This window comes from Pogoniulus pusillus, chromosome 20 (genome assembly GCF_015220805.1).
Source record: "Pogoniulus pusillus isolate bPogPus1 chromosome 20, bPogPus1.pri, whole genome shotgun sequence".
NCBI classification, from domain to species: Eukaryota; Metazoa; Chordata; class Aves; order Piciformes; family Lybiidae; genus Pogoniulus; species Pogoniulus pusillus.
In genome coordinates, this window is record NC_087283.1 from 20967468 (window position 1) to 20985385 (window position 17918).

The 17918-nt window shown below is 64.8% G+C and overlaps 1 protein-coding gene across 5 annotated transcripts; it reads left to right on the plus strand.

Annotated features, from left to right (window-relative positions):
- The first annotated feature begins 1235 nt into the window (after positions 1-1235).
- Positions 1236-17604, plus strand: FCSK (fucose kinase). 5 transcript variants are annotated; one of them, XM_064160537.1, is made up of 23 exons: positions 1236-1309; positions 1426-1583; positions 2420-2470; positions 2555-2680; positions 2858-2930; positions 3209-3306; positions 3447-3527; positions 3618-3737; positions 3898-4039; positions 4196-4323; positions 6090-6191; positions 6613-6783; positions 6854-6921; positions 7823-8190; positions 10198-10408; positions 11420-11586; positions 12689-12901; positions 13024-13167; positions 13937-14056; positions 14144-14331; positions 14501-14600; positions 16672-16895; positions 17069-17604. In XM_064160537.1, the coding sequence occupies exons 1-23, from the start codon at positions 1240-1242 to the stop codon at positions 17183-17185; spliced, it is 3240 nt and encodes a 1079-aa protein (XP_064016607.1). In that variant the 5' UTR covers positions 1236-1239; the 3' UTR covers positions 17186-17604. The 5 variants fall into 5 exon arrangements, with proteins under 5 accessions (XP_064016607.1, XP_064016606.1, XP_064016608.1 ...); XM_064160536.1 differs by having other exon boundaries at positions 3447-3737; XM_064160538.1 differs by lacking the exon at positions 2555-2680 and having other exon boundaries at positions 3447-3737.
- The last annotated feature ends 314 nt before the right edge of the window (positions 17605-17918 follow it).

Sequence of the window (17918 nt, forward strand, 5' to 3'; positions counted from 1 at the left end):
GGTACCCATTCCGCTGCCCACCTCAGTGCACATTGTCACTGACCATGTCCACCCTGGCACACCAGCGCCCACCGCGGGACTCTACCCAACGCCTCGCTACCCACTTCAGCGTCCACAACGGCATCCCGGGTACCTACCCCGGTAGTCAGCCCGGGAACCACCGCGGGACACCGAGCAGCCTTGGTATCTATCCCGGTACCTATCCTAATGCCCATTCCGGGGCGCTGGCACACCCGGTACCCACCCCGACGCACTGGCACCCCTCCGGTACCCTCCTCAGAATCATCCTGGGACGTTGGCACCACCCCAGTACCCACCGCAGGCACATGAGTACCCCCGGCAGGCACCCGGTGTCTCACCTCAGTGCCCATCCCGGTGCCTTCGCACTCCCTGTCCCCACTCCGGCACCTGCCGGACACCCACAGCTGCCTACTCTGTTACCCACCCCGGTACCCGCCGGGCACCCACCAGCTGCCTACTCTGTTACCCACCCCGGTACCCGCCGGGCACCCACCAGCTGCCTACTCTGTTACCCACCCCGGTACCCGCCGGACACCCACCAGCTGCCTACTCTGTTACCCACCCCGGTACCCGCCGGACACCCACCAGCTGTCTACTCTGTTACCCACCCCGGTACCCGCCGGACACCCACCAGCTGCCTACTCTGTTACCCACCCCGGTACCCGCCGGACACCCACCAGCTGCCTACTCTGTTACCCACCCCGGTACCCGCCGGGCACCCGCCAGCTGCCTACTCTGTTACCCATCCCGGTACCCGCCGGGCACCCACCAGCTGCCTACTCTGTTACCCGCCCCGGTACCCGCCGGGCACCCATCAGCTGCCTACTCTGTTACCCACCCCGGTACCCGCCGGGCACCCACCAGCTGCCTACTCTGTTACCCACCCCGGTACCCGCCGGGCACCCAGAGCTCACACTGGGGGACCCCACTGAAGATCCTCTGCAAGGAGCCTGGCTGAGGCCGGCTGGGCTCATGACAGGGATGTCCCAGGGACCCCACCGCCTCCGAGACCCATTTTAGGGCAGAAACCTCCCAAATGCCCATTGCCCCTTTTACAACACCCTGCGGACGGGGTTAAGAGCCACTGTCCCTTTAAAGGCCCGGGGCCGGCCCGCGCGGTGCTCGCCGGGAGTTGTAGTCTCTCCCCGCGGCGCTCCCCGCTGCTTACGCAGGGCCTCGGACTACAACTCCCAGCGCGCACCGCGCGGGCCGGCAGCCATGGCGGCCGAATGGGACGGAGTCCTCCTCACCTACCAGCGCGGCGGCTGCGTCGCCGCCTTCCAGCGAGGCAAGCGCCGGGGGCTGCTCGGCTCCCTCCCTCCCTGCCCCGCTCCGCTCCGCCGCGGCGGCACCGCCGAGCCGGGGCACGCCAGCCCTCAGCGCCGCCGCCTTCTCGCTTGGCAGAGCTGGAGGTTCGCCGGCTGCGGGGCGGCCTGGGCCCCCGCCCGCCCCCGCTCCTCCTGGCCGTGGAGGATCCCTGGCACCAGCTGGGCAGCGGCGGAGCCACCCTCAACGCCTTGCTGGTGGCGGCAGAGCACCTCAGCGCCAGGGCGGGCTGCACGGTGAGGAGCCTGCCCCGGGCCGGCTGCAGGCGGGCGGCGACCGGGGGAGGCTGGGAGAGGGAGCGGGAGGTGGCTGTGCCCGTTCTGGGAGCGGGGCAGTGGGGTGGCAGCTGGTGGTGGGCACCGGGAGGCCAGAGGCAGGAGATGAGGATGGCTGCCCCATGCCAGGAGCTGGCTGGCAGCAGCTGGTGGTGGGCACAGAGAGGCCAGAGGCAGGAGGTGAGGATGGCTGCCCCATGCCAGGAGCTGGCTGGCAGCAGCTGGTGGGCACGGGGAGGCCAGAGGCAGGAGGTGAGGATGGCTGCCCCATGCCAGGAGCTGGCAGCTAGTGGTGGGCACCGGGAGGCCAGAGGCAGGAGGTGAGGATGGCTGCCCCATGCCAGGAGCTGGCAGCAGCTGGTGGGCACGGGGAGGCCAGAGGCAGGAGGTGAGGATGGCTGCCCCATGCCGGGAGCTGGCAGCTGGTGGTGGGCACCGGGAGGCCAGAGGCAGGAGGTGAGGATGGCTGCCCCATGCCAGGAGCTGGCTGGCAGCAGCTGGTGGTGGGCACAGGGAGGCCAGAGGCAGGATGTGAGGATGGCTGCCCCATGCCAGGAGCTGGCTGGCAGCAGCTGGTGGGCACGGGGAGGCCAGAGGCAGGATGTGAGGATGGCTGCCCCATGCCAGGAGCTGGCTGGCAGCAGCTGGTGGGCACGGGGAGGCCAGAGGCAGGATGTGAGGATGGCTGCCCCATGCCAGGAGCTGGCTGGCAGCAGCTGGTGGGCACGGGGAGGCTGCAGGTGGGAGCAGGGAGCTGCTGGCATCACCGCTGAGCATCCTCTGCTTTGCTGTCTCAGGTGGTGAGCTCAGACGTCCTGAGGGAAGCTCGGATCCTCATCCTGCACATGGTGAGAGCTGGCCCAGCTTGGCATCCCTCTGCCAGGCTCCCTCCCTCCCTCCTTGTGACTCCTCCGTGTGCCCTGTCCTGCCAGGGCCGAGACTTCTCCTTTGATGACTGTGGCAGGGCCTTCACCTGCCTGCCCGTGGAGGAGCCCAGTGCCCCAGCTGAGGCTCTGGTCTGCAACCTGGACAGCTTGCTGGAGACCATGACACACCGGGTCTGTGTGCCCTGCGCTGCTGGGCACCCTGGCAGCAGGGGGGGTGGGTTCAGCTGCCTCTGAATCCTTCAGGGTGCCTTCCCCTGGCTCCCAGCAGCTTGGGAGAGGTGCTGGGTGCCCTGTGAAGGCCAAGCCCCTTCTGTGCCATCCCTGGGCACGTGGCCCTTCTCTCTGCAGCTCTGCGTGGGCTCTCCCCCGGGCGTGTGGGTCTGCAGCACAGACATGCTCCTCACCGTGCCCTCAGAACCAGGTGAGTGGTGCCAGCCTTGCTCCCAGCACACCTCTGTGGCTTGGGAGAAGGGTTGGAGCTTGCAGTGGCACAGCCTGTGCCGTGCTCCCCTGAAAGGTGTGGGCATTGCTGACCTGTGAGTGGTCGACAGCATCCGCTGTGCCCACAGCGAGGTGGCCAAGGCTGGGCACTGCTGGGCACTGCCTTTGTTGCTGGCTCAGGTTTTCAGGCAGTTGTGCCCAGTGGTGGCTGTGTACACTCCCCCCCCAGTGGGCAGTGGTCTCTGTCTCTCTGCCCAGGGATCGACTGGGATGGCTTCCAGGGGGTCAGAGTGATTGCAGTGCCCGGGAGCCAGATGTATGCCAGGTGCCACGGAGTCTACCTCGCTGACGAGCAGGTCAGGAGCCCTTCGAGGGGCATCCCTTGGAGGCACAGGGACCTCCGTGGTGCCTTCAGTCCCTTGCATACCGAGGGCCTGCCACAGCTGCATGCCCCGGGGGTGCCCTGAAGAGCTCACCGAGGTGGTCTCACCCCCAGGGGCTGGTCCATGACATCATCTACAAGGGCACAGAGGCCCAGATCCGGCAGTGCGCGGGGCCCGACGGCACCGTCCCCCTGGTAGGGCACAGCTGGGGTGCTGGTGGCCGTGCCAGCCCTGCCCCCTGCGTGGCCACGGCTGTGACCTCGGCCCTGCTGTGCCCTCGGCAGGTCTGTGGGGTGGTTTTCTTCTCCTCGGATGCTGCCGAGCAGCTGCTGGCCACTCACGTCATCCCTCCTCTGGATGCCTGCACCTACCTGGGGCTGGACTCGGGGGCACCACCCATCCAGGTGCCAGCCCCTCCCTGGGGCACTGGACCCTTTGCCCCACGGGTGCTGCTGTGGGGCAGCTCTGTAGGGCTTGTTTGCCCCTTGTGGGACAGGAGCACCCAGCAGCAGGGTGGGGGTCAGGCTGCACCCAATGGGTCCCTTCTCTCCCCCCCCCCCCCAGCTCTCCCTCTTCTTCGACATGGTGCTGTGCATGGCAGCAGGGGTGACAGAGGAGGGCTTCGTGAAGGGTGGCAGCGATGCCAGCGTGAGGAGTGCCCGCTCGGTGCTGTGGGCAGCGCTCCGTGCCTTCCCTCTCAGCATGGGTGAGCCTGCTCTGCCTGCACGGGGAGGGCAGGGCCTGGCACCCTGCTGCTTCTCCCTGCAGGTCTTCTCTTCCCCCACTTCCACCTGGTGGCAGTGCCCAGCCTGGCTGCCCTCAGCTGGCACATGAGCCATGGGTGTGTTGTGCCCCTCTCCAGCCTGCATCTCCAAGGCATCCTACGACTACCTGAGCACCTCTGCCAGCGACCACATCCGCAGCCTGACGCTGCTGCCCACCTCTGCCAGCCACTTCCACTTCTGCCCAACAGCCCATGCCCACCTGGATGTACGTCCTGCAGCCCCCAGCCCTGCTCCTAGAGTCAGCAGGGTTGGCAAAGGCCTCTAAGGTCATCGAGTCCCAACACCTCTGTGACCCCCTGGGCCGTTGGGGGTTCTTCCTCCGAGCTGTGTGGCCAGATGTTGGTGTCCTAATCACATGAGGTTTAACAAGGCCAAGTGCTGGGTCGTGCACTTTGGCCACAACAACCCCCAGCAGCCCTACAGGCTGGAGAACTGCCTGGCAGAAAGGGCCCTGGGGGGGGGGTTGGTGGACAGCAGCTGAACGTGAGCCAGCAGTGTGCCCAGGTGGCCAACAGCATCCTGGCCTGGTGTGGCCAGCAGGAGTAGGGAGGTGACCATGCCCCTGTACTCAGCACTGGTGAGACCACCCCTCGAGTGCTGGGTCCAGGTTTGGTCAGCACAGCACAGGAGGGACACTGAGGTGCTGGAGTGGGTGCAGAGGAGGGCAACGAGGCTGGGGAGAGGTCTGGCAAACATGACCTGTGAGGAGCAGCTGAGGGAGCTGGGGGTGGTTTAGTCTGGAGAAGAGGAGGCTGAGAGGGGACCTTATTGCCCTCTACAGCTACCTAAAAGGAGGTTGTAGTGAGGCTGGAGCTGGTCTCCTGAATTCCTAATGATAGGACAAGAGGAAGTGGCCTCAAGTTCATAGGCTCACAGGATGGTAGGGGTTGGGAGGGACCCAAGGAGATCATCCAGTCCAACCTCCCTGCCAGAGCAGGACCACACAATCTAGCTCAAGGGCACACAGGAACACATCCAGACAGGCCTGGAAAGGCTCCAGAGAAGGAGACTCCACAACCTCTCTGGGCAGCCTGTGCCAGGCTCTGGGACCCTTGCAGTTCCCCCTTGTGTTGATCTGGGACCTCCTGTGCTGCAGCTTCCATCCATTGCTGCTTGTCCTATCCCAGGCAGCAGTGAGCAGAGCCTGTCCCCCCCTCCTGGCAGCCCTCAGATACTTATAGACATTTACCCAACCCCCTCTCAGTCTTCTCTTCTCCAGACTAAGCAGCCCCAGGTCCCTCAGCCTCTCCTCATCAGTCATGCCCTCCAGTCCCCTCATCATCCTCATGGCCCTCTGCTGGACTCTCTCCAGCAGATCCCTGTCCCTCTGCAACTGGGGAGCCCCAAACTGAACACAGTACTCAGGATGGACTCTCTCCAGCAGATCCCTGTCCCTCTGCAACTGGGGAGCCCCAAACTGAACACAGTGCTCAAGATGAGGTCTCAGCAGGGCAGAGTAAAGGGAGAGGAGAACCTCCCTTGCTCTGCTGGACACACTCCTCCTAATACAGCCCAGGATCCCATTGGCCTTCTTGGCCACCAGGGCACACTGCTGTGCCATGGATGTTCTCCACCAGCACCCCCAGGTCCCTCTCCACAGAGCTGCTTCAGGAGTTGCATCAGGGCAGGTTTAGGTTGGCTGTTGGGAGGAAGTTATTTCCTGAGCAGGTGGTCAGGCACTGGCACAGGCTGCCCAGGCAGGTGGTGGAGTCTCCATCCCTGGAGGTGTTTGAAAGGAGAGTGGCTGTGGTCTGGTGATGAAGGCTGCTGGGATGAAGGTTGGACTGGCTGATCCTGGTGGTCCTTTCCAACCATAGTGCTTAGATGTTGTGCTGAGGGATTTGGTTTAGTCAAGGACCTGGCAGTGTGAAACTAATGATTGGACTCGAGGAGCTTGAAGGCCTTTTCCAACCTGAGAGAGATTGATTCTGTGGTTGTGTCCCACCTGCCTCTGTGTTCCCTCCTTGGCAGCAACCCTGGCTCCTGGAGGAAGGTTCTGCAGTCACCAACTGCCTGCTGGAAGGAGCTGTGCGGCTGGCGGCTGGCAGCGTCATCCAGCACTGCCACCTCCAGGTGTGTGGTCGGGGTGAGAGTGACCCCCAAGTTCTCAGCGTGGGCAGCAAGGTGAGGTGGCTCTGCCTAGGGGTGGAGGAACCACAGCTGTGAGATTTGGGCTGCCTTTCCCCTCCGGAGATGCCTTTTGGCTGGTGCTGAGGGCTCCAGCGCTTGTCACCGTGCCCAGAGGTGGAGTCTGGCACCGCTGGGATGTCCCTTCCTGGTAACCAGGGCAGTCCTTTGGGGACTCAGTCACAGCTGTGAGCCCTGAAGGGTGCCACCCGGCCTGAGTTTCTGCAGCCCCATGGCCAAAGCAATGTGTGCCCCCCTGGCCCTAGCTGGTCCCCCAGGGTGGCTGTGCCCTTCGAGGTCGGGCTCTGGTTCGGTGGCTGCCCTGTGGCCAGCCGTGGCACCGAGTGCCCTGCCTCCTGTCCCACAGGGTCCCCTGGAGATCGGTCCTGGCTGCCTCATCTCGGGCCTGAGCTCAGGCTGCTCAGCAGCCCTGCAGGGCTGTCCCTTGCGCGACGTCGTCCTTCAGGGCCACCATGTGCGGCTGCACGCCCTGCCCTGCCGCGTCTTCACCCTCACCGGCCGCCTCGACGACTGGCAGGTATGGGGCGGGGGGTGGCAGGGTGGCACGGGGCTCCCAGCCTGTTACCAGCCCTTCTGTCCCCTGGCAGAGCCCTCTTGAAGAGGCCACCTACCTGAACGTGCCCTGGGCTGAGTTCTTCCGCCGGACGGGCATACGGTAGGTGCTGCATGCCAGGGCAGGGCAGGGGCACCCAGCTGCAGTGGGGAGGTGTCAGGGGCCACCCTGACCTGTCCTGTGGCCCACCTGAGCCCACCCTGACCCATCCTGTGGCCCACCTGAGCCCACCCTGACCCCACCCTAACCCATCCTGTGTCCCACCTGTTGGGAGGTGTCAGAGCCCACCCTGACCTGTCCTGTGTCCCATCTGAGCCCACCTGAGCCCACCCTGACCCATCCTGTGTCCCACCTGCTGGGGAGGTGTCAGAGCCCACCCTGACCCATCCTGTGTCCCACCTGCTGGGGAGGTGTCAGAGCCCACCCTGACCCCACCCTGACCCATCCTGTGGCCCACCTGAGCCCACCCTGACCCATCCTTGTCCCACCTGACCCCACCCTGACCCATCCTGTGTCCCACCTGACCCCACCCTGACCCATCCTGTGGCCCACCTGAGCCCACCCTGACCCATCCTTGTCCCACCTGAGCCCACCCTGACCCATCCTTGTCCCACCTGAGCCCACCCTGACCCATCCTGTGGCCCACCTGAGCCCACCCTAACCCATCCTCTGTCTCACCTGCTGGGGGGTGTCAGGGCCCACCCTAACCCCTCCTGTGTCCCTATTGCTGGGGAGATGTCAGAGCCCACCCTGACCCATCCTTGTCCCACCTGACCCATCCTGTGTCCCACCTGAGCCCACCCTGACTCCACCCTAACCCATCCTGTGTCCCACCTGCTGGGGAGGTGTCAAAGCCCACCCTGACCCATCCTCTGTCCCACCTGAGCCCACCCTAACCCATCCTCTGTCCCACCTGAGCCCACCCTAACCCATCCTCTGCCTCACCTGCCCCCCTGGAAGGTGTGGCAGAGGCTCGGGTGCTGATGGGCACTCCCTGCCCCAGGGCAGGGGACCTGTGGGCCGCGGAGGCGCCGGCGAGCAGCCGCTGCCTGCTGAACGCGAGGCTGTTCCCGGTGCTGCACGCCCGCCAGGCGCTGGGGCTGCCGGATCTGCTGTGGCTGCTGGCCCCGACGGTGCCCGGCGAGCAGCTGGCACGCTGGAGGGCAGCCTGGCGCATGTCCTGGCAAGAGCTGTTGCCCTGCCTGGACAAGGCAGCCGAGTTGGGTGCCCGCAGGGAGCTCTTCTTCCTGCAGGCACAGCGCAAGGTGCGGAGGGTGCTGCTGGGGCGCCAGGACAGCAGCCTCCTGCCCCTCGCCTGCAGTGCTGTCCATGAGGGCTACCACGAGGCCGTGCTGGGCACGCTGGATGAGGGTGAGCTGAGCTCCTCTGAGCTCTGTCTCCTGTCTCTGGGTGTTCAGAGAGTCGCAGGATCAGGCAGGGCTGGGAGGGAGCACAAGGAGCAGGCAGTGCCAACCCCTGCCATGCCCAGGGACACCCTACCCTAGAGCAGGCTGCACACAGCCTCAGCCAGCCTGGCCTCAAACACCTCCAGCCATGGGGCCTCAACCCCCTCCCTGGGCAACCCATTCCAGCCTCTCACCGCTCTCCTGCTCAGCAACTTCCTCCTCCCCTCCAGCCTCACTCTCCCACCTCCAGCTTTGCTCCAGCCCCCCCACTCCTGCCACTCCCTCACAGCCTCCAAAGTCCCTCCCCAGCTGTTTTGCAGCCCCCTGCAGATGCTGCAAGGCCACCAGAAGGTCCCCTGGGAGCCTCCTCTGCTGCAGCCTGCACAGCCCCAACTCTTTCAGGCTGTGCTCACAGCAGAGCTGCTGCAGCCTCTCAGCATCCTCCTGGCCCTGCTCTGGACACTCTGCAGCATCTCCACAGCCCTCTTGGCCCAGGGGCTCCAGCACTGGATGCAGTAGCCCAAGTGGGGTCTCACCAGAGCGGAGTAGAGGCTCTATGATGCTCCTCACTCTCTCTGATGACCTATGGGGGTGCACCCCCAGGGCATCTGATAAGTCAGTGTGGGCATTAAGAAGGTCAAGGGAGGTTCTCCTCCCTCTCTGCCCTAGTGAGGCCACATCTGGCCTACTAGGTCCAGATCTGGACTCCCCAGCTCAAAAGAGACAGGGAACTGCTGGAGAGGGTCTGGCAGAGGCTGAGGGTCCTGGAGCAGCTCTGTGAGCAGCAAAAGGCTGAGAGCCCTGGGGCAGAGAGCCTGCAGAAGAGCAGCCCCAGGGGGCAGCTGAGCAATGCTCAGTAAGAGCTAAAGGAGCTGTAGGGAGCAAGAGGCTGGGGCCAGGCTCTTGTCAGTGGTACCCAGGGACAGGCCAAAGGGGCAATGGGCACAAACTGGAACCTAGGAGGAGAAACTCTTTAGGTGTGAGGGTGCTGGAGGCCTGGACCAGGCTGCAGGGATCTGATGAGTGCTCAGCAAGAGACAAAGGGTGGGGAGAAGGGGATGGGGCCAGACTCTTGTCAGTGGTACCCAGGGGCAAGCCAAAGGGGCAATGGGCACAAACTGGAACCCAGGAGGAGAAACTCTTTAGGTGTGAGGGTGCTGGAGGCCTGGAGCAGGCTGCCCAGAGATGAGATTGTAGAGTCTCCTTCTCTGGAGAGCTTCCAACCCCAGCTGGGTGTTGTGCTGCTGGGCAAGCTGCTCTGGGTGCCCTGCCTTAGCAGAGGGTGGGCTTGGGTAATCAGCAGAGGTCCCTTCCAACCCCCTGCCCAGCACCATGCTGGGGTTCTGCCAGTCCCTTTCCCTGCGATGCCTTCTGCCCCGGGCGGTGGCTGCAGGCTGGCTGCGACCTTGCAGCCTCTCCTCTGCCCCGGGCGGTGGCTGCAGGCTGGCTGCGACTTGGCAGCCTCTCCTCTGCCCCGGGCGGTGGCTGCAGGCTGGCTGTGACCTCGCAGCCTCTCCTCTGCCCCAGGCGGTGGCTGCAGGCTGGCTGCGATCTCGCAGCCTCTCCTCTGCCCCGGGCGGTGGCTGCAGGCTGGCTGCGACTTGGCAGCCTCTCCTCTGCCCCGGGCGGTGGCTGCAGGCTGGCTGCGACTTGGCAGCCTCTCCTCTGCCCCGGGCGGTGGCTGCAGGCTGGCTGCGACTTGGCAGCCTCTCCTCTGCCCCGGGCGGTGGCTGCAGGCTGGCTGCGACTTCGCAGCCTCTCCTCTGCCCCGGGTGGTAGCTGCAGGCTGGCTGCGACTTCGCAGCCTCTCCTCTGCCCCGGGTGGTAGCTGCAGGCTGGCTGCGACTTCGCAGCCTCTCCTCTGCCCCGGGCGGTGGCTGCAGGCTGGCTGCGACTTCGCAGCCTCTCCTCTGCCCCGGGCGGTGGCTGCAGGCTGGCTGCGGACTTGGCAGCCTCTCCTCTGCCCCTCCAGTGGCCTCCGGGAGCGGTGACGCTGGCATCGCCGCACGGGCGCTGGCCTGCGTGGCAGAGGTGCTGGGCTGCATGGCACGGGGGGAGGGCGGCCTGCGGAGCGGCCCCGCTGCCAACCGCGAGTGGGCTCCTGCCCTGCGGCGCCTGGAGAGCGGAGACCTGGCCGGCGGCGTGCGGCTGCTGGCTGCGGAGAGGCGCAAGTGGATGAGCAGGTGAGGCTGGCTGGGGGCTGGCCAGGAGGGGAGGCTGGCCGGGAGGGGAGCTTGGGGATGGCAAGGAGGGGAGGCTGGGGGCTGGTGAGGAGGGGAGGCTGGTGAGGAGGGGAGGCTGGTGAGGGGAGATGGGGGCTGGCGAGGAGGAGAGGCTGGCAAGGTGAAGGCTGGGGGCTGGTGAGGAGGGGAGGCTGGGACTGGTGAGCAGGGAAGGCTGGGGGCTGGTGAGGAGAGGAGGCTGGGACTTGTGAGGAGGGAAGGCTGGGGGCTGGTGAGGAGGGGAGGCTGGGACTGGTGAGGAGAGGCTGGGACTGGTGAGCAGGGAAGGCTGGGGGCTGGTGAGGAGGGAAGGCTGGGGGCTGGTGAGGAGGGGAGTCTGGGGGCTGATGAGGAGGGAAGGCTGGGGGCTGGTGAGGAGGAGAGGCTGGGACTGGTGAGCAGGGAAGGCTGGGGGCTGGTGAGGAGGGGAGGCTGGGACTGGTGAGCAGGGAAGGCTGGGGGCTGGTGAGGAGGAGAGGCTGGGACTTGTGAGGAGGGAAGGCTGGGGGCTGGTGAGGAGGAGAGGCTGGGACTTGTGAGGAGGGGAGTCTGGGGGCTGGTGAGGAGGGGAGGCTGGGACTGGTGAGGAGGGGAGGCTGGGGGCTGGTGAGCAGGGAAGGCTGGGGGCTGGTGAGCAGGGAAGGCTGGGGGCTGGTAAGGAGGAGAGGCTGGGACTTGTGAGGAGGGGAGGCTGGGGGCTGGTGAGGAGGGGAGTCTGGCGAGGATGGGAGGCTGAGGGCTGGTAAGGAGGAGAGGCTGGGACTTGTGAGGAGGGGAGGCTGGGGCTGGTGAGGAGGGAAGGCTGGGGGCTGGTGAGGAGGGGAGTCTGGCGAGGATGGGAGGCTGAGGGCTGGCGAGGTGAAGGGGCTGGTGAGGAGGGGAGGCTGGCAAGGAGGAGAGGCTGGGGGGCAGCCGCTGGCACGGCTGCAGCCGAGGCGCTGCGCCGGGGGCTGAGCAGCTCTCCCGTGCCAGCCCGGCCCTGCTGGTGCGAGCAGCTCGGCACTACGAGGGGGCAGAGCAGATCCTGGTGCGGCAGGCGGTGATGTCCTCCTGCCAGTTTGTCAGCGTGGGGCAGACGGAGCTGCCACCCGTGGGGCACTGGGTGCAGGTGACCTGCCCAGCCCGCTTGGACCTCTCCGGTGAGTGCATCCCTCCGGTGAGCCAGGGCTCAGCCCCGGGACGCTGATGACACCAGGAGGGGAACGGCTTAGTCACAGCAGGAGGTGGTTTAGGTTGGATGCGAGGAGCAGTTTCTTCTCCAGAAGGGTTGCCAAGGCCTGGGACAGGCTGCCCAGCCCAGGTTGTAGCCAGGTGGGGTTGGGCTCTGGTGCCAGGCAGGCAGCAGCAGCAGAAGAGGCCCCAGGCTGAAGCTGTGGCAGGGCAGGTGTGGGCTGGCTGTGAGGAGGAAGCTCCTGGCAGAGAGAGTGATTGGCACTGGCATGGGCTGCCCAGGGAGGTGGTGGAGTGGCCGTGGCTGGAGGGGTTGGAGCCAAGGCTGGCTGGGCACTGAGTGCCATGGTGTGGTTGGTTGGGCAGGGCTGGGTGCTAGGTTGGCACTGAGTGCCATGGTGTGGTTGTTTGGGCAGGGCCTGGTGCTAGGTTGGCACTGAGTGCCATGGTGTGGTTGCTTGGCCAGGGCTGGGTGCTAGGTTGGCACTTAGTGCCATGGTGTGGTTGGTTGGCTAGGGCTGGGTGCTAGGTTGGCACTGAGTGCCATGGTGTGGTTGGTTGGGCAGGGCTGGGTGCTAGGTTGGCACTGAGTGCCATGCTCTGGTTGCTTGGCCGGGGCTGGGTGCTAGGTTGGCACTGAGTGCCATGGTGTGGTTGGTTGGGCAGGGCTGGGTGCTAGGTTGGCACTGAGTGCCATGGTGTGGTTGATTGGCCAGGGCTGGGTGCTAGGTTGGCACTGAGTGCCATGGTCTGGTTGCTTGGCCGGGGCTGGCTGCTAGGTTGGCACTGAGTGCCGTGCTCTGGTTGCTTGACTGTGGCTGGCTGCTAGGTTGGCACTGAGTGCCGTGCTCTGGTTGCTTGGCTGGGGCTGGCTGCTAGGTTGGCACTGAGTGCCATGGTCTGGTTGCTTGGCTGGGGCTGGCTGCTAGGTTGGGCTGCCTGAGCTGGGAGGTCACTTCCAACCTGCTGGATTCTCTGGTTCTAAATCAGTTCTGCGCTGGGATGGGGGAGGGAGGGGAGTGCAGCCTGGGCTGTGGGTGGGTGCTGATGCCAGTGCTGCCATGGGTGCAGGTGGCTGGAGTGACACCCCCCCCATCAGCTACGAGCACGGCGGGGCCGTGGTGGACGTGGCGGTGCTGGTGGACGGGCGCAGGCCCATCGGGGCGCGGGCGCGGCGCATCGGCCAGCCCCAGCTGCGCCTGCTCAGCCTGGGGGCCAGCACCAGCCAGCTGCTGTGCCAGGAGCTGGAGGACCTGCAGGATTACTGCCAGCCCCATGCACCAGGTGAGCTGTGCCCAAGCGCTGCCTGGCTCTTCTGGCTTGTTTCTGCTGGGGAGAGGGTGGCTGATGGGGCCAAAGGGAGCAGGCGGCGCAGCAGGCATCAGCTTTGCTTTCTCTGGTTTCAGGAGCCCTGCTGAAAGCTGCCTTCATCTGCACCCAGGTGGTGCAGTTCCCCTCCGAGAAACCCCTCAGGGTCCAGCTCATGGAGAACTTCGGGGGTGGCTTTGAAGTGCACACTTGGTCCGACCTGCCCCATGGCTCCGGCCTTGGTAGGTCTGCTGAGGAGTTTGGGCTAGGGGAAAACCTTCCTGATGCCAACGGTAGGAGGGGGCACCCTGGGATGTGCTGAGGAGTTTGGGATGGAGAGGTCTTTGTGCTGCCAGCACTGGGATGTGCTGAGGAGTTTGCGATGGAGAGATCTTTGTGCTGCCAGCACTGGGATGTGGCATCCTGGGATGTGCTGAGGAGTTTGGGATGGAGAGGTCTTTGTGCTGCCAGCAGTGGGATGTGCTGAGGAGTTTGGGGTAGAGGTCTTTGTGCTGCCAGCAGTGGGATGTGGCATCCTGGCATGTGCTGAGGAGTTTGGATGGAGAGGACCTCCCTGCTGCCAGCACTGGGATAGGACATCCTGGGATGTGCTGGGGAGTTTGGGATGGAGAGGTCTTTGTGCTGCCAGCACTGGGATGTGGCATCCTGGCATGTGCTGAAGAGTTTGGGGTAGAGATCTTTGTGCTGCCAGCACTGGGATGTGCTGAGGAGTTTGGGATGGAGACCTCTCTGCTGCCAGCACCAGGATAGGGCATCCTGGCATGTACTGAGTTTAGGATGGAGACCTCTCTGCTGCCAGCACCAGGATAGGGCATCCTAAGATGTGCTGAGTTTGGGATGGAGAGGACCTCCCTGGTGCCAGCACTTGGATGGAGCATCCCAGGATGTGCTAAGGACTTTGGCCTAGAGACCTCCCTGCTGCCAGCACTGGGCTAGGGCATACTCCTGCATCTCTCAGGGGCACCCTGGCCCTGCCTGTGCCCCCTGCAGGCACCAGCAGCATCCTGGCAGGAGCGGTGATGGCTTCGCTGTACCGAGCAGCTGGGAAGGTTGCCAGCACCGAGTCTCTCATCCACGCTGTGCTGCACCTGGAGCAGAGGCTCACAACAGGTAGTGACAGTGGGCAGCAGCCAGCCCCTAGGGTTTGGTGGGAGGGAGGGAGGCCCTGGTGGTGGCTGAGGACCCTCTGCCCCACAGGTGGTGGCTGGCAGGACCAAGTGGGGGGGCTCATGCCTGGCATCAAAATCGGGCGGTCGAAAGCCCAGCTGCCGCTCAGGGTGGAGGTGGAGAAGATCTCAGTGCCTGAGGGCTTCACCCAGACCCTCAACGACCACCTTCTGCTGGTCTACACGGGCAAGACTCGCCTGGCACGCAACCTGCTGCAGGTAACCTGCGTGCCCCTGGCAGCTGCGGGCCCTGGCCTGTGCCCTTCGCTGCTGCCGAGCTTTGCCGTCTGACCAGGAGCTGGCACAAGAGGTCCTGGGTGCAGCATCACCTCCCCAGGTGCTGCTGGAGCCAGGAGGGTGGTGATGGGGACACCCTGGCCTCTGGCAGGACGTGGTGAGGAACTGGTATGCCAGGCTGCCCTCCATCGTGCAGAATGCCAACGCGCTGGTGAGCAACGCCGAGGAGTGTGCCCGGGCCTTGAGGCAAGGTGAGAGCCTCTGTTCCTGGGCCTGCTGCTGACTGAAGAGACACAAAGAGCTTGGGGGACAATCTGTGCCACCCTGGCTGGGGGTAAAGCTGGGGTAGGTTGCAAGCTCTTGCAGCTGGAGGAGCCTCAAATCTTTGCCCAGCTGTTAACAGGCAATGCCCCAGAACTGGGGAAGGGTTGGGCAGGGTCGAGGCTGCCCAGTCAGGAACTCTCTACTTAGCACTGATGGAGGGCAGCAGAGCCCTGCAGAGGGACCTGGGCAGGCTGCATGGGTGGGCAGAGGCCAAGGGGATGAGAGTGAAGAAGGCCAAGGGCAGGTTGTGCACTTTGGCCACAGCAGCCCCAAGCAGCACTGCAGGCTGGGGCCAGAGGGGCTGAGAGCAGGCAGGCAGAGAGGGCCCTGGGGGTGCTGTGAGAGAGCAGCTGCAGAGGAGGCAGCAGTGTGCCCAGGTGGGCAGCAGAGCCAGTGGCAGCCTGGGCTGGCTGAGGAGCAGTGTGGGCAGCAGCACAAGGGAGGTTCTTGTGCCTCTGTGCCCAGCACTGCTCAGGCCAGCCCTGGAGTGCTGTGTCCAGCTGTGGGCTCCTGAATTGCAGAGAGAAGTTGCAGTACTGGAAGGTGTCCACAGGAGGGCGACAAAGCTGCGAGGGGCCTGGAGCACAGCCCTGTGAGGAGAGGCTGAGGGAGCTGGGGGGGTGCAGCCTGCAGCAGAGGAGGCTCAGGGCAGAGCTGATTGCTGCCTGCAGCTGCCTGCAGGGAGGCTGTAGCCAGGTGGGGTTGGGCTCTGGTGCCAGGCAGGCAGCAGCAGCAGAAGGGGCCCCAGGCTGAAGCTGTGGCAGGGCAGGTGTGGGCTGGCTGTGAGGAGGAAGCTGCTGGCAGAGAGAGTGATTGGCACTGGCATGGGCTGCCCAGGGAGGTGGTGGAGTGGCCGTGCCTGGAGGGGTTGGAGCCAAGGCTGGCTGGGCACTGAGTGCCATGGTGTGGTTGTTTGGGCAGGGCTGGGTGCTAGGTTGGCACTGAGTGCCATGGTGTGGTTGTTTGGGCAGGGCTGGGTGCTAGGTTGGCACTGAGTGCCATGGTGTGGTTGGTTGGGCAGGGCTGGGTGCTAGGTTGGCACTGAGTGCCATGCTCTGGTTGCTGGGTGCTAGGCTGGACTGGCTGACAGTGGAGGTCTCTTCCAGCCTGGTTGATTCTATGGTGATGCCACAGCTGCAATCCTGGGTTCAGTGTTGTGCCAAGAGCTGCTTGAGCACATCCAGGGAAGGCCTCGTAGGTGGTGCAGGGTCTGGAGAACAGGGCTGGGGAGGAGCTCCTGAGGGAGCTGGCATCATTTAGCCTGCAGAAAAGGAGGCTGGAGCCAGGGTGGAGGTCAACCTCTTCTCCCAAGGGCCAGGACAAGAGGTTGCACCAGGGGAAGCTTAGCTTGGACGCGAGGAACAATTTGTTCCCCCCACCCACCCCGGGGAGGATTGAGACGAAGCAGCAAGGCGCCGGGGTTGGGTTTGCCTGCTCGGGGCTGGGTTTGCCTGCTCGGGGTTGGGTTTGCCCGCTCGGGGCTGGGTTTGCCCGCTCGGGGTTGGGTTTGCCCGCTCGGGGCTGGGTTTGCCCGCTCCGGGCTGGGTTTGCCCGCTCGGGGCTGGGTTTGCCCGCTCGGGGCTGGGTTTGCCCGCTCGGGGCTGGGTTTGCCCGCTCGGGGTTGGGTTTGCCCGCTCGGGGCTGGGTTTGCCCGCTCGGGGTTGGGTTTGCCCGCTCGGGGCTGGGTTTGCCCGCTCGGGGCTGGGTTTGCCCGCTCGAGGTTGGGTTTGCCCGCTCGGGGCTGGGTTTGCCCGCTCGAGGTTGGGTTTGCCCGCTCGGGGCGGGGTTTGCCCGCTCGGGGCTGGGTTTGCCCGCTCGAGGTTGGGTTTGCCCGCTCGGGGCTGGGTTTGCCCGCTCGGGGCTGGGTTTGCCCGCTCGGGGTTGGGTTTGCCTGCTCGGCAGGGAGGAGCTGCATGTACGAGGTGGTGAAATCGGAGCCTGAGCTGAGCAGGAGAGGCAGGGAGGGGGAAGCTGATTGTCATCTCCCGCCCTCCACAGGTGACCTGCCGCTCCTCGGCCAGTGCCTGGAGCGCTACTGGCAGCAGAAGAAGTGCATGGCCCCCGGGTGCCAGCCGCTGGCCGTGGGGCGCATGATGGCAGCTCTGCAGCCCCACGTCTACGGGCAGTGCCTGGCTGGGGCTGGGGGTGGAGGCTTCCTCTACGTCTTAACCAAAGCCCCTGGGCAGAAAGAGGCTTTGCAACAGGTCCTAGCACAAACTCAGGTGAGATGGGAGCTGCTGGGCCCTTCCCTGGCACTGGCAGCATCTTCCCCTCCAACCCTGAGCGGGATGAGTTTGCTTTTTGGTTCCCTCAGCCTTCCTCTGGGGAGCTTGAGGGTGAGAGCAGGTCCCTGTGCTGGCTCCTGCCCCAACCCATAATTCTTTCTTGTGCTTAGGGACTGGGCAACTTCAGCATCCACAGCATCCAAGTGGACACAGGTGGTTTCTCTGTGGAGGTGTTGGGATGTGAGCCAGAGGATTCTACTCACCTGGGAGAGGACAGGGCTGTGTGAAGGACTTCCCTGAGCTGCTCCTGCCTGCCAGGCAGGGCAGGGAGCAGCTTTCTGAAGTGGGGGAACTCCTCACTGCTTCAGAGGCAGCTCCAGCAGGTGCCTTAAAGCCTTTTTTTATGCTGCTACTTTAACTCCCAAAACCACAGAGGCTGGAGAAGCTGTAACAAGTTGGGCAAGCAAAGCCACTCCTAGGGCCTCCAGGCTGGTTTTGGGGGCTTCACTCCAGTTTCCCTGGCTCTCCAAAGGCACAAGAACAGCAGTTCTGATGCTGCTTCTAGCAGGAGCCTCCCTGCAATGCTCCTGCACCAAGGATGCACCTGGATGTGGGTCCAAGCTCCTCTCCCATGCCGAAGGACTGTTTCTGCAGTGAGTTCCTAGACCCTGCAGGCTCTTTGACTTAAAAAGCCTTGCTCCCAGCATGTGTTTTATGTCCCTTTGTGCCTAGGAGGGCTTCCTAAGGAGGGGGATAGCAAGGTCCCAGACTGTGGGAGCACAGCTCTCTCAGGGGTGGGTGGCATCACCCTCCACAGCCCTGGGTGCTGAGGGGCAGCACAGGAGTACTGCCAAGCAAGGGGCTGGCCCCACCTCAGGGGTGTTTGCACTCATGCTGTGCCAATGCCAGCTGTGGAGGGAGCAGGAAGCTCCCTTGGAAGCCACGGTACAGGGCACAGGAGGGTGAATGGGGCATGGCTGCTGCCCTGCAGCTGCCTGCAGGCCCACAGCTGAACACACA

Coding starts and splice junctions, on each gene's coding strand:
- FCSK (XM_064160536.1), top strand. CDS start 1,240: ATGGCGGCCGAATGGGACGGAGTCCTCCTCACCTACCAGCGCGGCGGC. Junction 8,191..10,197: donor GCTGGGCACGCTGGATGAGG/GTGAGCTGAGCT, acceptor CTGCCCCTCCAG/TGGCCTCCGGGAGCGGTGAC. Junction 10,409..11,419: donor AGGCGCAAGTGGATGAGCAG/GTGAGGCTGGCT, acceptor CTCCCGTGCCAG/CCCGGCCCTGCTGGTGCGAG.